Genomic DNA, 19,012 nt, shown 5'->3' with positions numbered 1-19,012 from the left:
CAAAGTGCATCGCATTGCTGGATTGCAGCTTCAAGTCGATGGAAGGAAGTGTCCTGTATTGTCTGTGGCTAGTTATACCATCTTTACTGCTGATGAGTTCAATTGCAAAGGGTGATGATGAAAGAGAGAGGATACAAGAGGAGAGATCGAGAGGGGAAGAGAGAAGAAATAGTCAGGGAAACAAAAGCCCCCCCCACGAGCCACGCACGGCCGGGAGCCCCCTTCACTCCCACCCGACAGCCACACCAAAAAGTCGATTGTAGGAATAATATTTTACTACTCTCTCTAGGGACCAATCTAACCCAGAATTAATGAATTAAACAAAAAAAAAAATCTAACCCAGAGCTGGTTCGAGTGATATTCTATGATTAAGAATAAGCATTGTCTGCCGAGATTTAGTCCATAGGAGTAGTACTTCTCGCTTGGGCATTCTTACAAACATGGTTTTGAATGCTGGCCGTATGTAGCTGATCTATACCACCCGTTCTGTTACACGTACTACATCCTGACGGTACACAGTACAATCTCCTTCTAAGGGTTCGGGTTAAAAAAGGGTATTCGCCTTATAGGGGTGGAGGTTTCCGGTCCCAAATAATTTATATGTAATCTTAAGGGTAAATGACCGATCATTTGTTATAAGAGTACCCTTAAGACTTTGGAACCTTTTTTTGGTGCGTTACCCCTATAGAAAGAGCATAGAAAGAGCAGGGTTGGGGTTTTTCGATTGAAATTTTCGAGGAAAATTGACAGAGGCAGAAAAAAAAAAAATCAATTTTCGAGTGGTCCAACAAGCAGTTTCTATGTGAACGCACCTCGTATCGAACTTAAACCCTAACCCTCAATTCCTTATAAGGGTTTACGCTCTATAAGGGTATGACCTCGCGACTTTTTTGTACCCTTATAAGGAGATTGTACAGTATTTTTGAAATCCGGCATTCCATAAAATTCAGAGAAAACCCGCGTTGTTGAAAAAAAATACTGGTTCTCAATAGTCATGCCGAACTATACAGATTTAAATCTTTTGTTTGCCAAATGCTGTGAGTTTCTACAGTTGTTCGATGCTCTTGCTACATTACCACAATATTATCGCGATGGGGTGCACGTGGGGTTGGTCTAAACCATCACACCTCTTGTGCATTGTGGGTAAACCAGATCAGCCATCTCTCTGGTAATTGAAGCTGCCAGGATCTGTTTAATTAAGCTCGTATGCTGTTTCGTTCCCGGATCAATAGCCACAGGCACAGGCTTATTGCCGTTGACAAGAACTACATAATATAATAAATCTGCCATTGACACGACCCCTCGCTACCGGGAGTGAGCCCATGGCCATGGATACAAGCAAACTCATAGAATATCACTCGCTGATCCACTCCACTTGTTCTCTCACCACAGTGCTGCGTAGAAGGAGTGAGTATATCATGGTCAGGCACGCTTAATTTTGGATCTTTAGATACGCAGCCCTGCACCTACGTATGCAGCTCCCTGGTCGGTCGGTTCTGAGATCCATATTATGAACCAGGCTTCTGGCCATCACGGGCACCTTTAGCTGTACATGTTCCTGTATCTGTAAATCACTTTCTAAATCTGGTTGCTGGCCTGGTTTGGATATGTTTCCCTGGCTGGCGGTATTACTTTAACGTATATTCTGTAATATAATGTTTTTAGAACCGTGGATATCTATCTCACGTTCAGATGGCCGGCAGGTCTCTGGATGGCTTCACCGCCGATCTTCTCCTTTTCGTCGTCTGTAAGAGCTTCTTCGTGCTGACTGGGTTGGAAGTGAATGTCATATCAGTTCAGTGTTCCTTGGCAACGCTTACTAACGCCACCTTCGCATCTTCACCTTCTCACCTTCACAACAACTCACCCAAGCTCTCCCTCTCACCATCCTCACCTCACCTCCCACTCCCTCACCTCCACCAACTCCCTCACCTCCACCAACTCCCCCACACATACACCACAACACACAAAACACAGCAATGCCCCCCGCCGGCCCCAAATCCGACATAAACCGCTCCGGCGCCGAAGTGACCGACTTCCCCGCCGTGTGCAACGACTGCCTCTCCGCCACCGACAACCCCTTCATCCAGATGATCAAGGAGGACCGCGGGCTCGAGTGCAAGATCTGCACGCGCCCCTTCACCGTCTTCCGCTGGGCCGCCGACCGCACCTCGCGCTTCAAGAAGACCAACGTCTGTCCCTCCGTCCCCCCCCCCCCCCCTTGCCCTTCTCCCCTTCAATACGCTCGCTGACACTCGCAACAGATCTGCCTAACCTGCGCCCGCCTCAAGAACTGCTGCCAATGCTGCATGCTCGACCTCTCCTTCGGCCTCCCGATCGCCGTGCGCGACGCCGCGCTCAAGCTCGTCGCGCAGGGGCCCAGTTCAGGCATCAACAAGGAGTACTATGCGCAGAACCACGAGGGCGCGCTCGTCGACGGGCAGGTGCCGGAGGAGTACGACAAGACGGACGCGGCCGCGCGCGACCTGCTCAAGAAGCTGGCCGGCAGCGAGCCGTACTACCGGCGGAAGCGCGGGGGGGGCGAGGGCTCGAGCTCGGGTGGTGGTGGTGGTGGTGAGGGCGGTGGGGTGGGGCCTGTGAGGACGAGGGATAGAGAGGGGGGGAGGGGCGGGAGAGGTGGTGGGGGGAGGGGCGGGAGGGGTGGGAGGGGTGGGAGGGGGAGGGGGGGGAGGTTTCCGGGTATGGGACAGGTGCCGCCGGGGCCGCAGGATGTCATTCCGCCGGATGATCAGAGTATCACGTCGTTGTTCCTCACTGGGTACGTATTCTCTCTTTCTAGCACCGCGTCACCATTACTTTCCCCAATTACTAACCCCCAAACAGCGTCGAAGACGACCTCGCAGAGCACCACATCCGCACCTTCTTCACCGCCTTCGGCCCGCTCAAGTCCATCGTCTGCGTCCACCGCTCGCGCTGCGCCTTCGTAAACTTCCAGACGCGCTCGGGCGCCGAAGCCGCGGCCGTCTCCTGCCAGGGCAAAGCCATCATCGCCGGCTGCCCGCTGAGGGTGCAATGGGGGCGCACTCGGCCCCTGGGCAACATGGACCGCTCCCAGGCGGGCGGTCGGGGCGGCGGTGCGGTCGTGGAGGCGCAGGGGGCGGAGCAGGAGGGGCAGGAGGCGGAGCTGGAGAGGGAGAGGGATGTGGAGGATCTGGAGGGGACGCTGGTCATGCCGCCGGGGAGCGAGGATAAGGTGTATCCGAGTCAGGTGGCGGGGTAGGTGCTGTTTGGCTTTGTGGATGGCAATTTGACGAATGTGTGCATGTGGGCGTTTCGCTTTTTCTCTTTTCTCTTTTCTCGTTTCTTCTTTTTTCCTTTTTATTTTTTCGCTTTCTTTGCGTGTTCATGAAGTGGGTAATTGAAATTCCAATCCTGTACAATAGTCATCGTAGCTAGCTAGCTTTCCGCATCCCGCATTTCCAAGAGGGAAACCATAAAAATGACAATATATTTATAGAGTAAGAGTAGAGCTTTCGGACCCCCAAACACAAACACAAAACCAGAAAGCCAGAACGTAAAAGAAAAATAGTTACAATGAAAAACCCGCACTCTACCACTAATCTAACTACATGGTATCTCTCCAAATACTCACAACCTACCCATTACCCCCCCACCCCCCCGGGGGGGGGGGGATCTCTATGCCCCACTCTCCCGCACGCTCGCCCACCGCCTCAAGCCGAGCAACACCCCTTCCCCTTCCCCGCCCCCGCCCCCAGCGTCTCCCGCGCCTGCTTGATACTCTCATTATCGCCCCTCTCAATCTCGTCGTGAATCCTCAACTCTGCCCACCGTCCTCAATTAGCCCCATCCACCCTTCCACCTTCCACCTTCCACCTTCCACCTTCCACCCCCAATGTCCCCCCCCTCCCTCTCTCCTCCACCCGCCCCAACCCCGCCCCAGCCACCTAGAAAGAAACAAACTTACCATACCGCCCATCCCCATTCAGCCTCCCCTGCACCACATTCTTCCTGAGCATTGTAGCGACCTCCTCCGCGTTCTTGACGAGCTCTTGTGCCACGTCGCTGTCGCGCGGGAGGTCGCGGTTTGTCTCGAAGCCTTGGCGGGCTGCGGATGATGCGGCGGTGAGGACGGAGGTGTCGCCTGTGGTGTGTTAGTGTGTGTGTGTGTGTGTGTGGAGGGGGGAGGGGTAGTGGGGGGGGAGGGGTAGTGGGGGGAGGAAGACAGACCTTCGAAGGCGGTGCGGGCGGCGCGGAGGAGGTGGCGGTAGGCGGCGAGGGCCATTGGTGTTTGTATGGTGTGTATGGGGGTGCGGAGAGAGGTTTGTAGGGAGTTATGGAGGTAGAGGTATCGAGAGAGGTTTGAGAGGTTTGAGAGAGACTGGAGGGAGGTTCAAATACCCTTATGCGGCTCTGCAGATGGTGGGGCTGGTACGAGTTTTTTGGGGATGTTCCGGTGGGGTTAGATAACTATTCCCGAATCATGTACATAGGACTAATAACTAGACTCTGCTCTCTATAATCTATATAACCTACATTCCCCAGCTACAGATATATCAAACCCACCGAGATCAATGCCCAATCCCTAACCTTCGCCAGATACTACAATGGCCACACCCCCTACCCCCCAAGGGCGCCACCGACACCGGCGCCGACACCGACACCTGCACCACCGCCCTAGTACCCCCCACAACATAGACATAGACCAAGCCCGCGCCCGCCACACCCAAGAATGGTCTGCCATCGCCGCCGAAGCCGCCCGTGTCCTCCTCCGCAAGCGCCGTGCCTACTCCCTGATTGATCCTCCCACACACACCACCCGCCGTATCCGGAGCCGCAAAACCTACGAAGAACCCCTCCTCTGGACACTTGCCCACCGCTACAACCGCGCCGCCGTCCACACCCATGGGCTCCAGCCGTCTCTGCGCCTGTGGGAGAGTGGCGACCTGGCAATGCAGCTAGGCACGCCGTATTGGGGGCTACGACACATCCTGCGGCGCCACCGGGCCAATTTTGCTGCGCACGGAGTGGTGGAGAGCGAGGTGTGCGAGCTTGTGAGGTGGCATATGGTGAACGGGAAGCCCGTGTTCGGGGATCAAAGGTCGAGGTGGTATGAGCTTGAACTTGGGGGGGGGAGAAGCAGCCCGGGGAAGGAGTATTTGTGTGTGATATATGCAGCGGGGGCGGGAGAGGAGCTGGGTACGGTGCTGAGTGCGTATCCGGCGACGGAGAAGAGGCTATATGTGGAGCGGAGGAGAAATCGGGGTCTCAAAAAGATTTCGGAGGTGAAGAAGGTGTCTTCGCCGGCGGTGTTAGGGTCGGAGGGTACATCGAAACAGGTATATCCGCACGGCCACGCAGAAAAGGAGCCAGAGACTCAGATCTCGAGGCCAGGAGAGGTCAATGATATCCCAGAGACCATGGAAATTGCAACAGAGCCCAAACCGGGAGTGACAGAAACCTCTCCGGTGAAGCTAGAGCTAGCCCCCGATCTAGCTGTAGTTCCAGCGTCCGCTATCATTACCCCCAAGCCCGAACCCACAGCCCTAATAACCCCCGGGCCTGCACCCACAACTACAATTATCAAGGAGACCCCCAAGAAACGTTTCAAAATAAAGCGCATCTGGCACTCCTTCACCACGCCCCAAATCCGACGCCTCTTCCTCACCAACGAGGAAGTCGATGCCCTCCCCGGCACAACCCAAGAACGCAGCCTCCGCCGCCGCCTCGGAAAATCCATCCACGCTACCTTCTTCGCACCTCCCCGCATCTCTCCCCGCATCATCGTTCCCTCACCCTCCCCCTCCCCCGAAACATCAGTCCAAGCACCCCGAATCCAGCGGTACCCCGACACCCGCCCCAAGGAACCGCCGAAGCTCGCCCATAGAGTTGCAGTACGGCCCTATGTGCCCGTTCCGCGCGTTCACCGCACTCGTGCGCCTCCCTACCGGCCTCGCCCACGCATTACAAAGTTCATCAGCCGGCGCAAGATCGTGCGGTCTATCCGCGGGCGGCCGTTCATGCGGGTTGACCGACCGCGCGGGCTACGGCGGCCGGCGAGGACGAGGGCGCGGAGGAGGCTATTGTTGGGGAGGGATAGGAGGAGGGAGAGGTGGTCGGTGACGAGGCTGACGCCAGGGGATATATTGTCAGTGTTGGCAGCACTGGTGAGGTCGCGGAAGGGGAGGGATGGAGTGGATAGGAGGTGGGTGAGGGCGGGGGCGCTGGGGTTGGCGGGTGCTGGGAAGGCGTTCCCGAGGTTGGGGGGCGCGTGGGGTATGTGGGGGACGGGAGCGGGGAGCTTGTCGCGGGGGTGGCAGGCGGCGAGGGAGCAGCAGCAGCAGCAGGTGAGGAAGATACATACGCAGTTGGGGGTAGGTATTCCTGTTGCGGTACTTCCTCGGCGGGTTGTGAGCTCGAGCTCCGTTGGGAAGGGTGTTATCCCGGCGTTGTGGCGCGTTCTAGGGAGAAGGATGTTTCTATAAGCACCAGTATCAGTACTTGGCTAGGTGCATAATGAAAAGGATACAAAACAAGAAGAGAAAGGCAGTTGAAGCACGTTATATCACTCGGAGTGTGGCGCAGAAGTCCTCAATCGAGGATTAAAGGGTAGCCAGTGATTGACTAGAAGCTTATCATAGATGTAGGTTATCCCACGGAAGAGCACCCTGGGATAGCTTTGGCAGGGGGTGAAAGCCGGTGGTGCTGCGGGGTGCTGCGGGGATGATACATCAAGGAGAGCCCCGAAAGCCAGAATTGATCGTTGCCAGCCCCGGGTTTGAAGACAGTCGGGAATGTTGTGATAGACACCGTTCGGACACGGCTTAGGCAGGAGGACGGTATGTAGCCATGGATATACATAGGCACAGATCAACCATCGAGCAGTGGGGTGATTGTCGCCTATTCCAAGAGGAAACGCTATGTTGTTGGTAGGGCTGGTTCGATAGCTGATGTATATAAACAAGTAATGCACTCTCTCCAGAAATATTGCCCGTTGTGATCGCTGCTTGGGAGCAGGAGAAACAATTAGACGTAGTGGCAGTATTTTCCGGGCCCATCCACGGAACCGTCCATCCAAGCCAAACTTTCCATACCGGTAAATGCAGCTGGCTTGTACCCTTCACGAAGTATGGGACCATGTTTCCTCCGTCATCTTAGTATGTGTCCTTTCAACGATACAAAGTCGATGAGATAAATGTCTGGTGTAGTGGTTAATTCCATGCCGACTCTTGTATACGACCAGTATATGGGCCTGTGATGATAGTGTAGACGACTGGTGTTCGTATAGGCTCCTTTCTGCTTGTTGGATGCACCAATCCGATTCATTGTAACGGTGATTGCTATGTATGATCTGTATGGATCGTGGTGGCCAACCTCTTAAGTATCACTAGCTTCCAGAAAGGACAGATATCAGTGTGGGCGATCGAGTGCAATTGGTCTGGCTACAAGGGCTGTGATGGAGGGACATCTTGCAACCGGATGTGCATCACACACGATCACTCGCCACAATACCTGGCTCGTTACTCTTGGGGGGCCTGTGCAACTACGACTGAGAGCTTAAGAAAAAGTACAAAACCAAGTATTGACGGGAGATTAGTAGACCTATCCCGGAGTGCTAGTTCCCTATGTGATTTGTGTAGTTACGAAAGTAGTGGACTAGAAATGGTGCTCCAGATCAAGGCACTTCCCCTGCTTGCTTAGAACCTCGCAGGTCGCCATCACTCATCACACCATATCACTCGAGCAGGAGCAAATCCATCACCTCACCCACAAACTTTCCTCGGCACCTCCGCACCACCACCCTCAGAGCCAGCACGCGCATCAATGATATCACCCATCCATTAAACGCCACGCCCTCAAGCGCCCTAAAAATCAGCCAAAGAAAAAAGAGCATCTAACCCACTATCTAGCTAACTACGCCCTCCTAATCTCCCACTTGATATCCTTAATCGTGACCTCCTCGCCCGCCTTTTCATCATACTCAAACCACTCATCCGTGATATCAATCTCCGCAAACTTTGTTCCGGACTCGAGGCCCTCCGCCATCCAGTTGCCCTCCGCGCTAAAATCGACAAACTCGCACCCGCGGCACTCAAACTCGAGGATGTTCTGCTTCTTGGGTGGGGAGCATTGTTTGTATGGTTTGGGGGCGGCGCGGATCACTAGGGGGTGTTAGTATCTCACAACAACCATCATCGCCGGGAGAATGGTGGGCTTATTTACTTGCTGAAGATTCGCGCTGTGGGGAGGTGCAGTGTTAGGATATGTATGCAGAGATATTGATGGGGGCGCGTACAGTGCAGTTCTTACACTTCCAGACGAAATTGGACTCGCCGCGGCTGTTTGACATCTCTCTCTCCTCCTATACATCATTCCCACCATACCAGTCAGCCCCTACTCCCTGCTTTTCTATTCTCTCCCTCCCTCTGCAGGTCCGCAACTTACAAAGCGACTAATTCCCACAGTCTTGCCATGCACCTCCCAGCACGACATACACTGAACCTTCAGCATGTAGTAGAACGGGTTATCCTCCGTGTCATCTGGGCGGAGGTTTGTGACTCTGGGCGTGGCCTGGTGTTAGCATTGGTTTGCGAAGCTGCGCTGTGGGGGGGGTACCCAGAGAGGTCTGCGGTGAGGGTCAGGACTAGCATCTTTGGTTGTTAACTTTGGTGGGATGTGGGGGTTGGGAATTATTGTTTGAGCTCGTTTGATAATTGGGGTGCGGGGGGTGGGATGGGCCGGGTAAGGTGGGGTGGGTGGAATAGGTGGGTGGGGTTCACGTGATATGGGTCATGGATGCTCACTCGTGGGCTGGTGTGGTTTGATGGGGATTTGTGTGGGTTTCTTGAGGGAGCGGTTGGGCTGGTTGGAGGGACTGGGCTATCTATAGGATGACACGCGTAGATGATTGATAATCCATTTATTGTGTGAGTGACATGCGTGTGTTTGGATAGATATTTTAGGGAGCTCGATCGAGCAAAATTTCCCATCGAATATCCCTTCGACCCATATGCGTTGAGTATTGGTATAAAGTAGATCTAGAAGTGATAGTGTATTCTATGGATGGTAATTAAATCCACATTTTACCGAAACCAAACGTAGTGCATGTGGTCACAGTAGCCACATGTACTGCCGCGGCCGGTTCACCTACATACATGTATCTTTCCGGTACCGGCCCCAGTGAAGATTGGATCTTCGCCCCAGATCAAATGCATATACATAGTCAAATTAAAAATTAAGTTTTCTCCTCTAAATCGAAACTCAGAGCCCCACCCATCGGGCCCTGCAGCCGAAATGACCCGGGAACGGGTCCCCCAATCATTTCGGACCGGTCCCGAAACAGTGCACGTGTTCGCGGTGTTACCGCTGTGTGTGGGTTAGGTTCCGCCACATATACACACTTTTAACAGCTGTTTGGCGGGCCATCATAGAATATCACCCGGTAATTTGATCTCCAGATCAGTCGAGGTGTTCTGACCGGGGTGTGTGGGTGTAATGTGTTTACTTGCACTAGCGCTATTATTACATTGCTCTTGACACCTACCACTGCTCTTGATATCTACATGTACGCACCTTACTAACAAAATATCAACTCCGTCTTCAATTCCCTCATCACCTATTCGCTGGTAACTACACCCGCGGAACTTGAACACATCACCTCGAGTGCCAGCTATTCATCCATAACAATTCAATATTCATCAAACAGTTACATGTATTAGGCACACCACAACCCGGAAAAGGATTCCGAACAAAATCTGGCCACCAAGCACTTGTAAGTCTGTAACAACGTGGATTGACACCTCAAGACTAACAAGTACTATAGAATATGGGACCCGACTGGAGATAGATAGGATGTTATCTATATGTGCCGCTATATATCAATCCCGGTACGAGTTCTTTAGTATACATCCAGTTTGTTGGGGCTGACCCTGCAGCTGTATATACCGCTCGCCCCACGGAAAGATGAATTTTTATAGAATTCTAGGTCCCAAAAATCATCTAATCGAAATTTATATTTCATTATCTTATTCGAGGCCTTGTTATTTCAAGTCCTTCAGTCGGTTCGCCTTAGATGCAATTTTGCTAGAGCATATCACCTCATATGCCATCTCCAGATCAATTGCTTAGCTGTCAACACACGCAAGGGATATATACAGAGCCTCTACAGGGATGTCAACTTTGGAATCATGTCACTATCTAGGTTAGTTAGTAAGCTTGTTATTCCATCCCCTCCCCTCCCCTGTTCTTGCTGACTGTGTGCAGCAGGAGCAGCAGCAAACTCAAACGAGGCCATCTAATCACGAGATTTTAGTTATCTTGCTGGCAACAATATATTATTTGCCGTAAGAGCTTATTCTCACCGCAAAACTACGCTACTATACGCCTTGCTAGCTCGTGCGAAGCCTTTCTCACCGCCCTATATTCTGAACATTCCCCTCTCTCCCCCCGTAGTACTTAATTTGGCACTCATCAAATTAAATACATGGGACATGTTGAGGCCAGGTTGTCACTATGAAAAATCTGCTATTCAGATGGTAAAATGTTCATGATATATCACTCGACTATAAGGAGACTATTATCACTACTAAGACACCAACGAAGATAGCTGCAGCATGCTTTAGAGACGATATGTTTTATGCGTATCCCACTAACTGTCCCGGGACAAGATCTGCATAAGTACATAATGCTCTAAATGCCGAAGGCCAGATCAAGTCACGTCGGAGAACAAAGGTTTATACGAACTGCAACCAGGAAGGGCTCGAGGCGCATCTACAACGCAGCCTATCTTAAGATTAGGGCCTGCAGCAGATCAGAATCAGGCGCTAATCATTTGTTCGTCGCCTCTCCCCAGACATAGGTAGCCGCCTCGCGATCGATGAGACAGTTACAATGGGTAGATCTGAGAAATAGAGCACTGTTTTCTCTTCCCCGCCAGGCTATGGGGTATCATGAGTGTGCGTACTCTACACTCAGTTATACCCCATCATCGAGTTTCAAAAACTATATATAAACACGCTCAGCCTTCCTCCCCGATCCCCTGGTTCACACCACGTCACTCGGGTTCCCGAATCATGAAACCAGCTACGAACCTACGACTGCCACTTCAATCTGCCCCCAAGTCCTGACAACTCACTTGTCCCACTTGTCCAGCTGGCTGGCTCATTTACATGTGTACTGTAGAGTAGGTCCGGTACTCTACGCCCCCCGGTGAACACATGAAACAGACCCAATACATTACCCCGGCCCATACATACATGTATTTTGCCAATGATGGTTGAGCCGCAAGGTGGCCCTATGTTGGGTCGGGAAAAACGGTGAAACCGAGTGCTAAGTTCTGAACGGCGCGGACGGGTTTAACGCACCCGCATTCCCCGATGGCGATGTGGCTTGATCCCGTGGACGTCGGTTGATATTGGGTTGGGGGCGGCCAAATATGGTGCTTACTCTACCCGTGCAATTGTAGGTCCAAGTGGTAGTTAGACTGTAGCTACCTACGGAAATAGGGTTGAATTTCTAGAACAATTGCTAGGGTACTTTGGACGGATAACTCTAGCTACGGAGAATTTCCTTGGAGCGGGTATGGCTCTTTTCCGCGACCAGTAGTGGGAGTAGGGTACACCGTATTCTAGTGCGGGAATGGTCGCCGGTGGTCCTCAACGAATAGTAAGTGACCACAGATCTGTAGTTGAAGCTCAATATATCTAAGTACACTGGAGTTTTCAAGGGAGTATGAAGCTATTACATACAATTAATCAATAGTTAGGCACGAACAGGCGTTTTTTCTTCTTAGGAGCTCCTCAACTCAAAGGGGGGGGGGAACTATGGATAATGATGATGAATTTTTCTAGCTGAAGCATTTTACTCTATAGTTATCGATTGACAATTGTTGTTTATCACGGATGGGGTGCCATTGATCCTTTACGGAATATAATGCATGACACCCGAAAACAGCAATCGGTTCTGTTCCGTTTGGTTTGGCCGGCCGGCCGAAATAAACCACACACATGCACGTAACGGGCCGTTTCCACTATGAACCCCCTCCAGCAGATCATGGTCCAGTTCCCCACAAACCAGGCAAACCGATCCGACTCGATCAGAATACCTACCGCGGCCGCGGAGGAGGAGCGCAGAAGAGCGAGAAGGAGGAGAGGAGAGGGGTTGCTACTCCTCTATTCTAAAGTTGGTCGCTCTTCCTTGGCTGAACATCGCATCGCAGCGGTCAATCCCACCCCGGGTTGGGGTAGTAAAGTTAGGATCTTGCTGTTGTTTTTCTTTTTTATATTTACCTTGACGGCAGTTTTTTTTTCGTGACCATGTAACTCAACGTATGCAGATATGTGCTCCATCAAGTCTAATTCTTTTTTTATTTTATTTTTTGGTTTTGCAGGTTGCATACATTCCTCACCGCCGACAGACCGACGACCCGGCCGGGAGATATGGATGGGCTTGGGCTGCATCATCACCTCACTCACCTTTCACCTTTCCCCCTCACGTTCTAGTCCTAGAGACGCTTAGTACTGGCGATCCCGAAGTTCCTGGAACAGCAGGAAGAAGAAGTGATTTTCTCCAGACCCCCATGGATCCCCGCAGGAATTGCTACGGCAACGGTTGCTAGGAGACGAACGACCGCACCTCACCGGGCCGAGTGATGTAGAGATCGTTGTTGTTGTTGTTGATGTTGATATGTACAGTATCCGGTAGAATTATTGCGAAAGTCAGAACTAAAAGGGTGGGTTTCTTGGCCCGTGCTCACTGCAAAAATTCCTTTGAGGGCCAATGGGACTATCGGGTCACGGAAAACCCACTTTCGCATTAATTCTACCAGAATCTGTAGACTGACGTTTCGGTACCTCCCTGGACCTGGCAAGTCAGGTCAAGTCAAGCATAACACAAACACCGGGAGCATGAACTACACACTCTTGGTATTGTTATTGTCGTAGTAATTGCTGCTCTCAGTATGTGGGGTTCGCATGCAGTGTACAATTAGGGTCATCCCGAGCTTGCCGTCCGGACAAGAGACCGTTAAGCTAGCCAGTTGACTGACGATAGACAGAACTGAAAACAGAGATAGAGCAGAGAGAGAGAGAGAGTCATCTGTCCTTGTGCTCGGACGGAGCCTCTCGCTAGAGTAGCTGGCGGACTGCATCAACTGTCTTGATGTCTTCCATATGTCATGTCACAGCACAGCGCTCTAGATTGAACGGTGCTCTTCTCTGCAGTTACCGCATCCTGTAGTCTTGAAGCACCACACCTAACCCTGGCGGTACTGGCTAACTCACCACCACATCATCATCCCCTCGAGATGAGGAAACCCCACATACTGAGGGAGGTTCGCCAGACTATCTCGACAGGGACGCGCACCAAATGATCTCCCCCACGTGCTGCACACAGCACTCTGACACGCGAGATAGCTACTCAGTACATACCTAGAGTAGAGTACCTGCGTGTGCCTAGTAAGTACTTGACAACAAACGAGCCGAGTGCGATCTCATGACACTAGCGCGCAACTCTCCATGCGCGCAACAGGCCGATGAGGATGAGGATGCGGATGAGGATGATGAGGGGACACAACCTCTTCTTCCCCGCGCGCGCGCGCGCCCCCCGGCCCGGGCACCTGGTTAGGTACTCTTTACTCCTATGCTATCTTCTAAGCGAAAGTAAAGAACGGAAATACAAAAGGCCCGGCCATGCGCGTCCAGTCGGAGGGAGGAAGGGAGCTTTGGGCGCCGGCGCGGCGGACTATGACTCGATTGTTATGTCCATCCACCCATGATCCATCCATCCTTCCTTTTCTTCTAGAGTAGCTACGGGTAGGGTAGGTGTAGACTGCGATGCATTGAGTCGCAGAGTGGGAGATTGGGTTCTGGAAACTGATAAGGTATCAAGGAGATTATGATATGATTCTTAGACAGGGGCGATAGAGCACCGGCTGGACACAGTGGGTACGGCACTCTACTTACTGTACCTGCTTTTCCAGCTAGCTAGCTAACCCTCGCCCTTCGGCCTCCCGCGACGTCATCTGTAGATCTAAAATCCAGAATAGAGTACTATGCAGAATACCAATTTTAAACACCTTCTCATTCTCCAATCGACAAATTCAACAAAGTGAACAAAAAAAGCAAAAAACAAGAAAAACATCACAGCCTGACTCGTATCGTATCGTATCGTCCAGCACCCATTCTCACGGCTATCGATTTCCTAGCCAGACAACACTGCCCTGTCGCTGTCGTAACAACCCTTTGCCCTCGGACTCGACTCCTGATGGCAGATATGCAGGTCACATCCAATCAGCGCGCGAGTTTTCCGATGAGCTATATCCTAGCTGGGTACGCTAAGTACCTCCCACCCTACCATTCACAAACCAAAATAAAGTCGTCGGCAGCTTCTACGATACCTATCACGAGCGCGCAGCCAGAGTAGGCTGGCAGGTAAGTACTCACGAAGCCACCACCACAAGCGAGTCCAAGTCCGAGTGCGAGTGCGCCACCCCTATCTATCTGGTGGCGGGGGGGTATACTCTAGAGTGTTATGTCGCAATAGTCACAGCTAGACTCACAGACAGCAAGCAGCATCCATCACCATCACATGACCCGGGATTTCCGCAACGCCGCGTCCCTTGCAGCCACCATCGGTCATCCCTGCTCAGCTCAACTCCCGGACCTGCTTTTGCTCTGCTTTGCCTTCTTTGCCTTGCCTTGCCTGCCTCATCATCCTCATCCTTATCCTGGGTTGTCTCGGTCTCGGTATGATAATTTTCTATAGATACTAGCTATCTAGCTTAGCCCTACCTATAAATCTGCCCTACACACTTGCCTGCAGGGCCGTATCGTATCGTGCTGCGCACCGACGTCTGTGAGGAGGGCTGGTTGAGCTGTGGATGACGTCGGGATTGCCACCGTTTCAGGGTGGGGGGGTGGGGGGTGGGGAGAAGTCCTGAGGATTTGAGGTATGCAGTAGGTGTATGAAACTGGGTGCTCATGTTTTATTTTAGGGGGTGTGGGGTAGGGGAATAAGCAGAAGGGGAAGAAGGCAAATGGGCGAACCGACAATACCAAAAGGCCGACAATCAGGAAGAAGCATGTGCGCTCAGTCTCAGTCAGTTCTCGTTTGTTCAGTCAGAGGCCAGTCCGTTTAGTCACTTGTAGTCAGGGGGTGCGCGCGCCGGGAAGCGAAGCGAGGTGAAGATTCTGAGACTAGATTGTTCATTTTCATTTCGATCGCCGATGCCCTCTCGAATCAAAAAAAAAACTGTCCAATCCCAAGCAAACAGATTGAATTTGAATTGCGCGTCGTTTGTATACTGTTGAATTTGTTCCTGGCCGGCTTGACTCATTTTTCGCCAGCGCCAAAAGAAGAAACAACACTGCCCTCCTCTTTTCTTCTATTTTGCCTCCTTCTATGCGTTTCCCTGTGATATCGAGGTCTTTTGCGATATTTGTCAATTTGCACGTGCTCGCCAACTCGGTTGTTGTGGGGACCGGGGTGAGTGAGTGTGTGAGTGTGTGTGTGTGAGAGTAGATGGATGAATGGGAGCGCAGAGAGTCGTTTATCATTGAACCCCCAAGACGTCCGGGTAACGACCCGAAGTCGCGTCATTCGTCAGTCTCGCTTAGCAATCGAGATAAGCTTTGTCACGTGTAAGCCTCCTTGGTGTGACAAATGAGTCATCATGGGGAATCCAACAGCACACACCCCCATCCGTCCTAGAGTAGCAACACAACAGCCGTTTCGTGAATACTGAATTCGCTACCTAACCTTCTCCTCAGGCGTCAGGCTTCAATTGAAACCTTCGATCCTAATTTGCGGATCCCCCCCCCTCATAGCATAGTAAACACGTCAGCGCATAGAGCATGAGTGAAGTGAGTGAGTGGATACTTCTGACTCTCTGCAGCGCCGTGTACATGTGTTTTCTCCAGGGTCTGTGACCGGGCCAATGGTAGAGCGCTCATTCACCCCCTCTTTTTTTTCACTGGTTTTTTTTTCTTCTTGCTCGCTCTCACCGTAGACCAGACCATACCATACTGCTGGGTTTTGATTGATTGATTGAAACCAACCAAACCACCCCTCCCCTGGCTGGCTGGGGGCGTTGTGTGGACAACGCACAATAACGCAACACGTAGTACCGGTGTGGGTGTGAGTGATGATTTTAAATACTTTGCGAAGACGAAGGAGGGAGAAATTACTAGATGGAGGGAGGCTTTGAAAGGTGATAGTAATAGTAGATGACTATTTCGGGTGTGGCTATGAGGAAGCGATGATGATGATGATGATTGCGGTTTTATTGTCGCCGTTTATTTGCCAGCTATGGGTTGTAGTGGTAGCTACATGTAGCTATGTAGCTGGCGACATCATACATCATGACCAAGAGGTGAGGATGGTTTGCAGCCGTTTCTGGGTATCGATTCCCATAGGGCCGAGTATTACATGCAGGTAGTCACTCTACTCACGCAGATTAGATTAGGTACCTCCCAACAAGGCTGAGAAGTATATGGTAGGTACATACATTGGGGAGTTGAGATCACGGACCTTTTCGGTGACGCGCTGTTCTGTTCTGTGTTCCAGAATCTTCTGGTCACGGGCAATGTGTCTCTTTGCGGATAAGGAGGGGGTGGTGGATGGCCTCAGCTTTTTTTTCTGGTTACTTTCAAATCTGGTGTCGCGGTTGCGAACTTGCGATGGGAGGATGTAGAGAGCATGCAGGAAGTATAGATATCACTCGCACTGGGCTGGGGGTGGAACAGGTCTCAATGATACGCACAGTCCGTATGTCTGTGGGCACTCGTTATGCTATGCTATCGACGGCAGGGGTGGGAAAGGCGTTGGGAGAGGAGAAGAGGTTGTTTTGAGGTTGCACCTGCTCGACGCTCACGATCACTCACTCACTCATCCGCAGTCACTCACCCGCAGTCACTCACCCATCACCATCACTTACTCTCCCCCATACTCTACTCTACTTTCCCCCAACATCAATCGCCCACCACCACTACCACGATCATGCACCCAGCAGACTACCGCATTTCGCTTCCAATCTCCCCCCCGCGGTATCTCAAAGCTGGTAACCCTCCGAATCCAGCCCGGCCACTGGTACAGTTGACAAAAAGTATCCCCACCTCCATATCTTCTGATGACAGACATATTTTACACCTGGATGGCCCAATCACCAATTCGCACCCTCACATCCAAAGAAAGATATGGGTAAATATTTAAAACCTCCCTATATCGTACATATCCGCGGCAGCAGCGCAGCAGCAGCAGCGGCAGCCATCAATCAAATTGGGGGGACAGAATCGTGCGTCGCTAGCCGCAGATGGAGGGAGAGGAGGAGGAGAAACTGTCAAATCAGAACCTCCATTTCGAAAAGGCAAGCCGGGCGATAGCTCACGTAGAGGATCATCCTCCCGCCCCGCCTTACACAACACAATGCATACATCGTCATTGTGAACAGGTTCCCATTGTTCGGCGGCACACCCACGTCTTGGTGCATTTCACACCGGCGCGCGCGCGCACCCCGACCGATTGAAAGACCGAGTGACCGGCGGGGCCGTACATATGTACCGATCGGCTCTGCTACGTTACTCTCTTTCTCGAAACAAGAGTGGGTATGGCAAGAAAAGAATGGAAAAAAAAGAAAATGCCGAGATTTTCAAAATTCCTGCTCTACTGAGCAGAGGCGATCATAGCGGAACTATTTTTTCGCACCCCATCTTGTAGTGTAAAACAACCCCCATCCTTGGTCCCAGGATGAATCGCGATGATCACAAAAAAAATGGAACACACGCTCGAAACAAAAATCACTCAAACTGATGATGCAACAGGAGGGAAAGAAAGAAAAAACTTTCACCTGTTTATTTTAGCAGTCACTAAGGGATGGATGGGAGATAAATATTGAGGAGAGGGTGTGAAAGAAGAAGCCGAAGAGGAGGAAGCGTAAAAAATTATTATTTACTACTCAGAGTGATTCTGGTAGAGCTGGGCTATCTGCCCTGAAGATCTGTGTATCGGGTCACATCACCCCTCGGCGCCTGAGAGAGCGCCGGGTGATGATGATGGTGGTGGTGGTGAAAAATTAAACATATCAAACAGGACCTGTAGGTTGCGACGGGACCGGCTCACAAGGGACACCATTCCCTTTTTCCAGATTACTACTGTCTGGGATTGGTTGAGTTGCAATCATTTATCTGTATCTAGTAAAGAGAGAACCGAAGACAATAAGTTACTCATCAATTGATAAACGAGGTAACTTTCGGGGGAAGTCGGTTTCAACCTCTGTAAACTTTGTTGAGAACGAGTCTCAAATTTCCGGACCTGATCATCTGGAAAAGGGGTAGGACCGGTGGGCTCGTCAATATTTTGCGGCGCGCGCACGGAAGCTCCCTTTTGTTTCTGCAACGGCCAATTGCCATGGCGGGAGCTGTGTCACCGTCGCTCCTTGTTTCCAGAGTGAAAAAAAAAAAAGCACTAGGGCACCAAAGGGGGGAGTTGATCAACCCCCTGTTTAGATAAATTTTTCAACCTATTTAAAATTAGTTCATTTCTCAATATCCCGGCCACTTGTTTGAAGTTGGGGGGATAATGGAGCTGGTTCCCGTCCATCTCCAGCTCTAAGGTGAAAGTGAAAGCCGTATGTTGGGGGTTTAGTTGGATAGATACAGACGCGTATCGCCGAGAAGAGATCAGGAGAAGAAGCTGGAAAGCTACAGTTGGTACCATTGTGCTGAACAATAGTATCATATGTAGCAGCAGCTGGCAGCGGCGAATGAGCGAACGAGCGAGACGCACTGCGCCTTATGTAGGTACATGTAGGTACTCTACATCATCATCGTAGTACTAGTAGGTAGTAGTAGGATGTAGACGAAGCTGACAAACGAAACCCAGTTGATGATGGCGAACTTTACTTGGTTGGAGTCGCTTGGCCTTGTAATCTGGACGTGACGGACTTGCGTTGCGTGTGTAAGACAACGCCTTCAATTTTTATTTTTTTTATTCCTTGTATGTATTCTCTCTCAATCGATCCCCTTGCCTTATCCATACC

At 51.5% G+C, this 19,012-nt stretch overlaps 5 protein-coding genes across 5 annotated transcripts; 2 read left to right on the top strand and 3 right to left on the bottom strand.

Annotated features, from left to right (window-relative positions):
* Positions 1-1,979: 1,979 nt before the first annotated feature.
* H6S33_004592 (uncharacterized protein) lies at positions 1,980-3,241 on the top strand (the record flags this gene model as incomplete). The annotated part of the gene is made up of 3 exons (XM_044836317.1): positions 1,980-2,192; positions 2,265-2,779; positions 2,845-3,241. The coding sequence occupies 3 exons, from the start codon at positions 1,980-1,982 to the stop codon at positions 3,239-3,241; spliced, it is 1,125 nt and encodes a 374-aa protein (XP_044690565.1).
* Positions 3,242-3,692: 451 nt separating this feature from the next.
* Positions 3,693-4,264, bottom strand: H6S33_004591 (uncharacterized protein; the record flags this gene model as incomplete). The annotated part of the gene is made up of 3 exons (XM_044836316.1): positions 3,693-3,802; positions 3,947-4,123; positions 4,210-4,264. The coding sequence occupies 3 exons, from the start codon at positions 4,262-4,264 to the stop codon at positions 3,693-3,695; spliced, it is 342 nt and encodes a 113-aa protein (XP_044690564.1).
* A 322-nt stretch (positions 4,265-4,586) lies between these two features.
* H6S33_004590 (uncharacterized protein) lies at positions 4,587-6,464 on the top strand (the record flags this gene model as incomplete). Its single annotated transcript, XM_044836315.1, has 1 exon — positions 4,587-6,464. One exon carries the CDS (start codon positions 4,587-4,589, stop codon positions 6,462-6,464), a length of 1,878 nt encoding a protein of 625 aa, XP_044690563.1.
* A 1,429-nt stretch (positions 6,465-7,893) lies between these two features.
* H6S33_004589 (uncharacterized protein) lies at positions 7,894-8,630 on the bottom strand (the record flags this gene model as incomplete). The annotated part of the gene is made up of 5 exons (XM_044836314.1): positions 7,894-8,141; positions 8,203-8,218; positions 8,276-8,341; positions 8,425-8,539; positions 8,596-8,630. 5 exons carry the CDS (start codon positions 8,628-8,630, stop codon positions 7,894-7,896), a joined length of 480 nt encoding a protein of 159 aa, XP_044690562.1.
* Positions 8,631-16,400: 7,770 nt separating this feature from the next.
* On the bottom strand, positions 16,401-17,529 carry H6S33_004588 (uncharacterized protein; the record flags this gene model as incomplete). The annotated part of the gene is made up of 5 exons (XM_044836313.1): positions 16,401-16,419; positions 16,484-16,630; positions 17,206-17,311; positions 17,363-17,387; positions 17,449-17,529. 5 exons carry the CDS (start codon positions 17,527-17,529, stop codon positions 16,401-16,403), a joined length of 378 nt encoding a protein of 125 aa, XP_044690561.1.
* Positions 17,530-19,012: the final 1,483 nt, after the last annotated feature.

The sequence above is a fragment of the Morchella sextelata genome (genome assembly GCF_020137385.1).
Source record: "Morchella sextelata strain SCLS chromosome Unknown scls_18, whole genome shotgun sequence".
Taxonomy (NCBI): Eukaryota; Fungi; Ascomycota; class Pezizomycetes; order Pezizales; family Morchellaceae; genus Morchella; species Morchella sextelata.
This window is presented reverse-complemented; position numbering and strand designations above follow the sequence as displayed.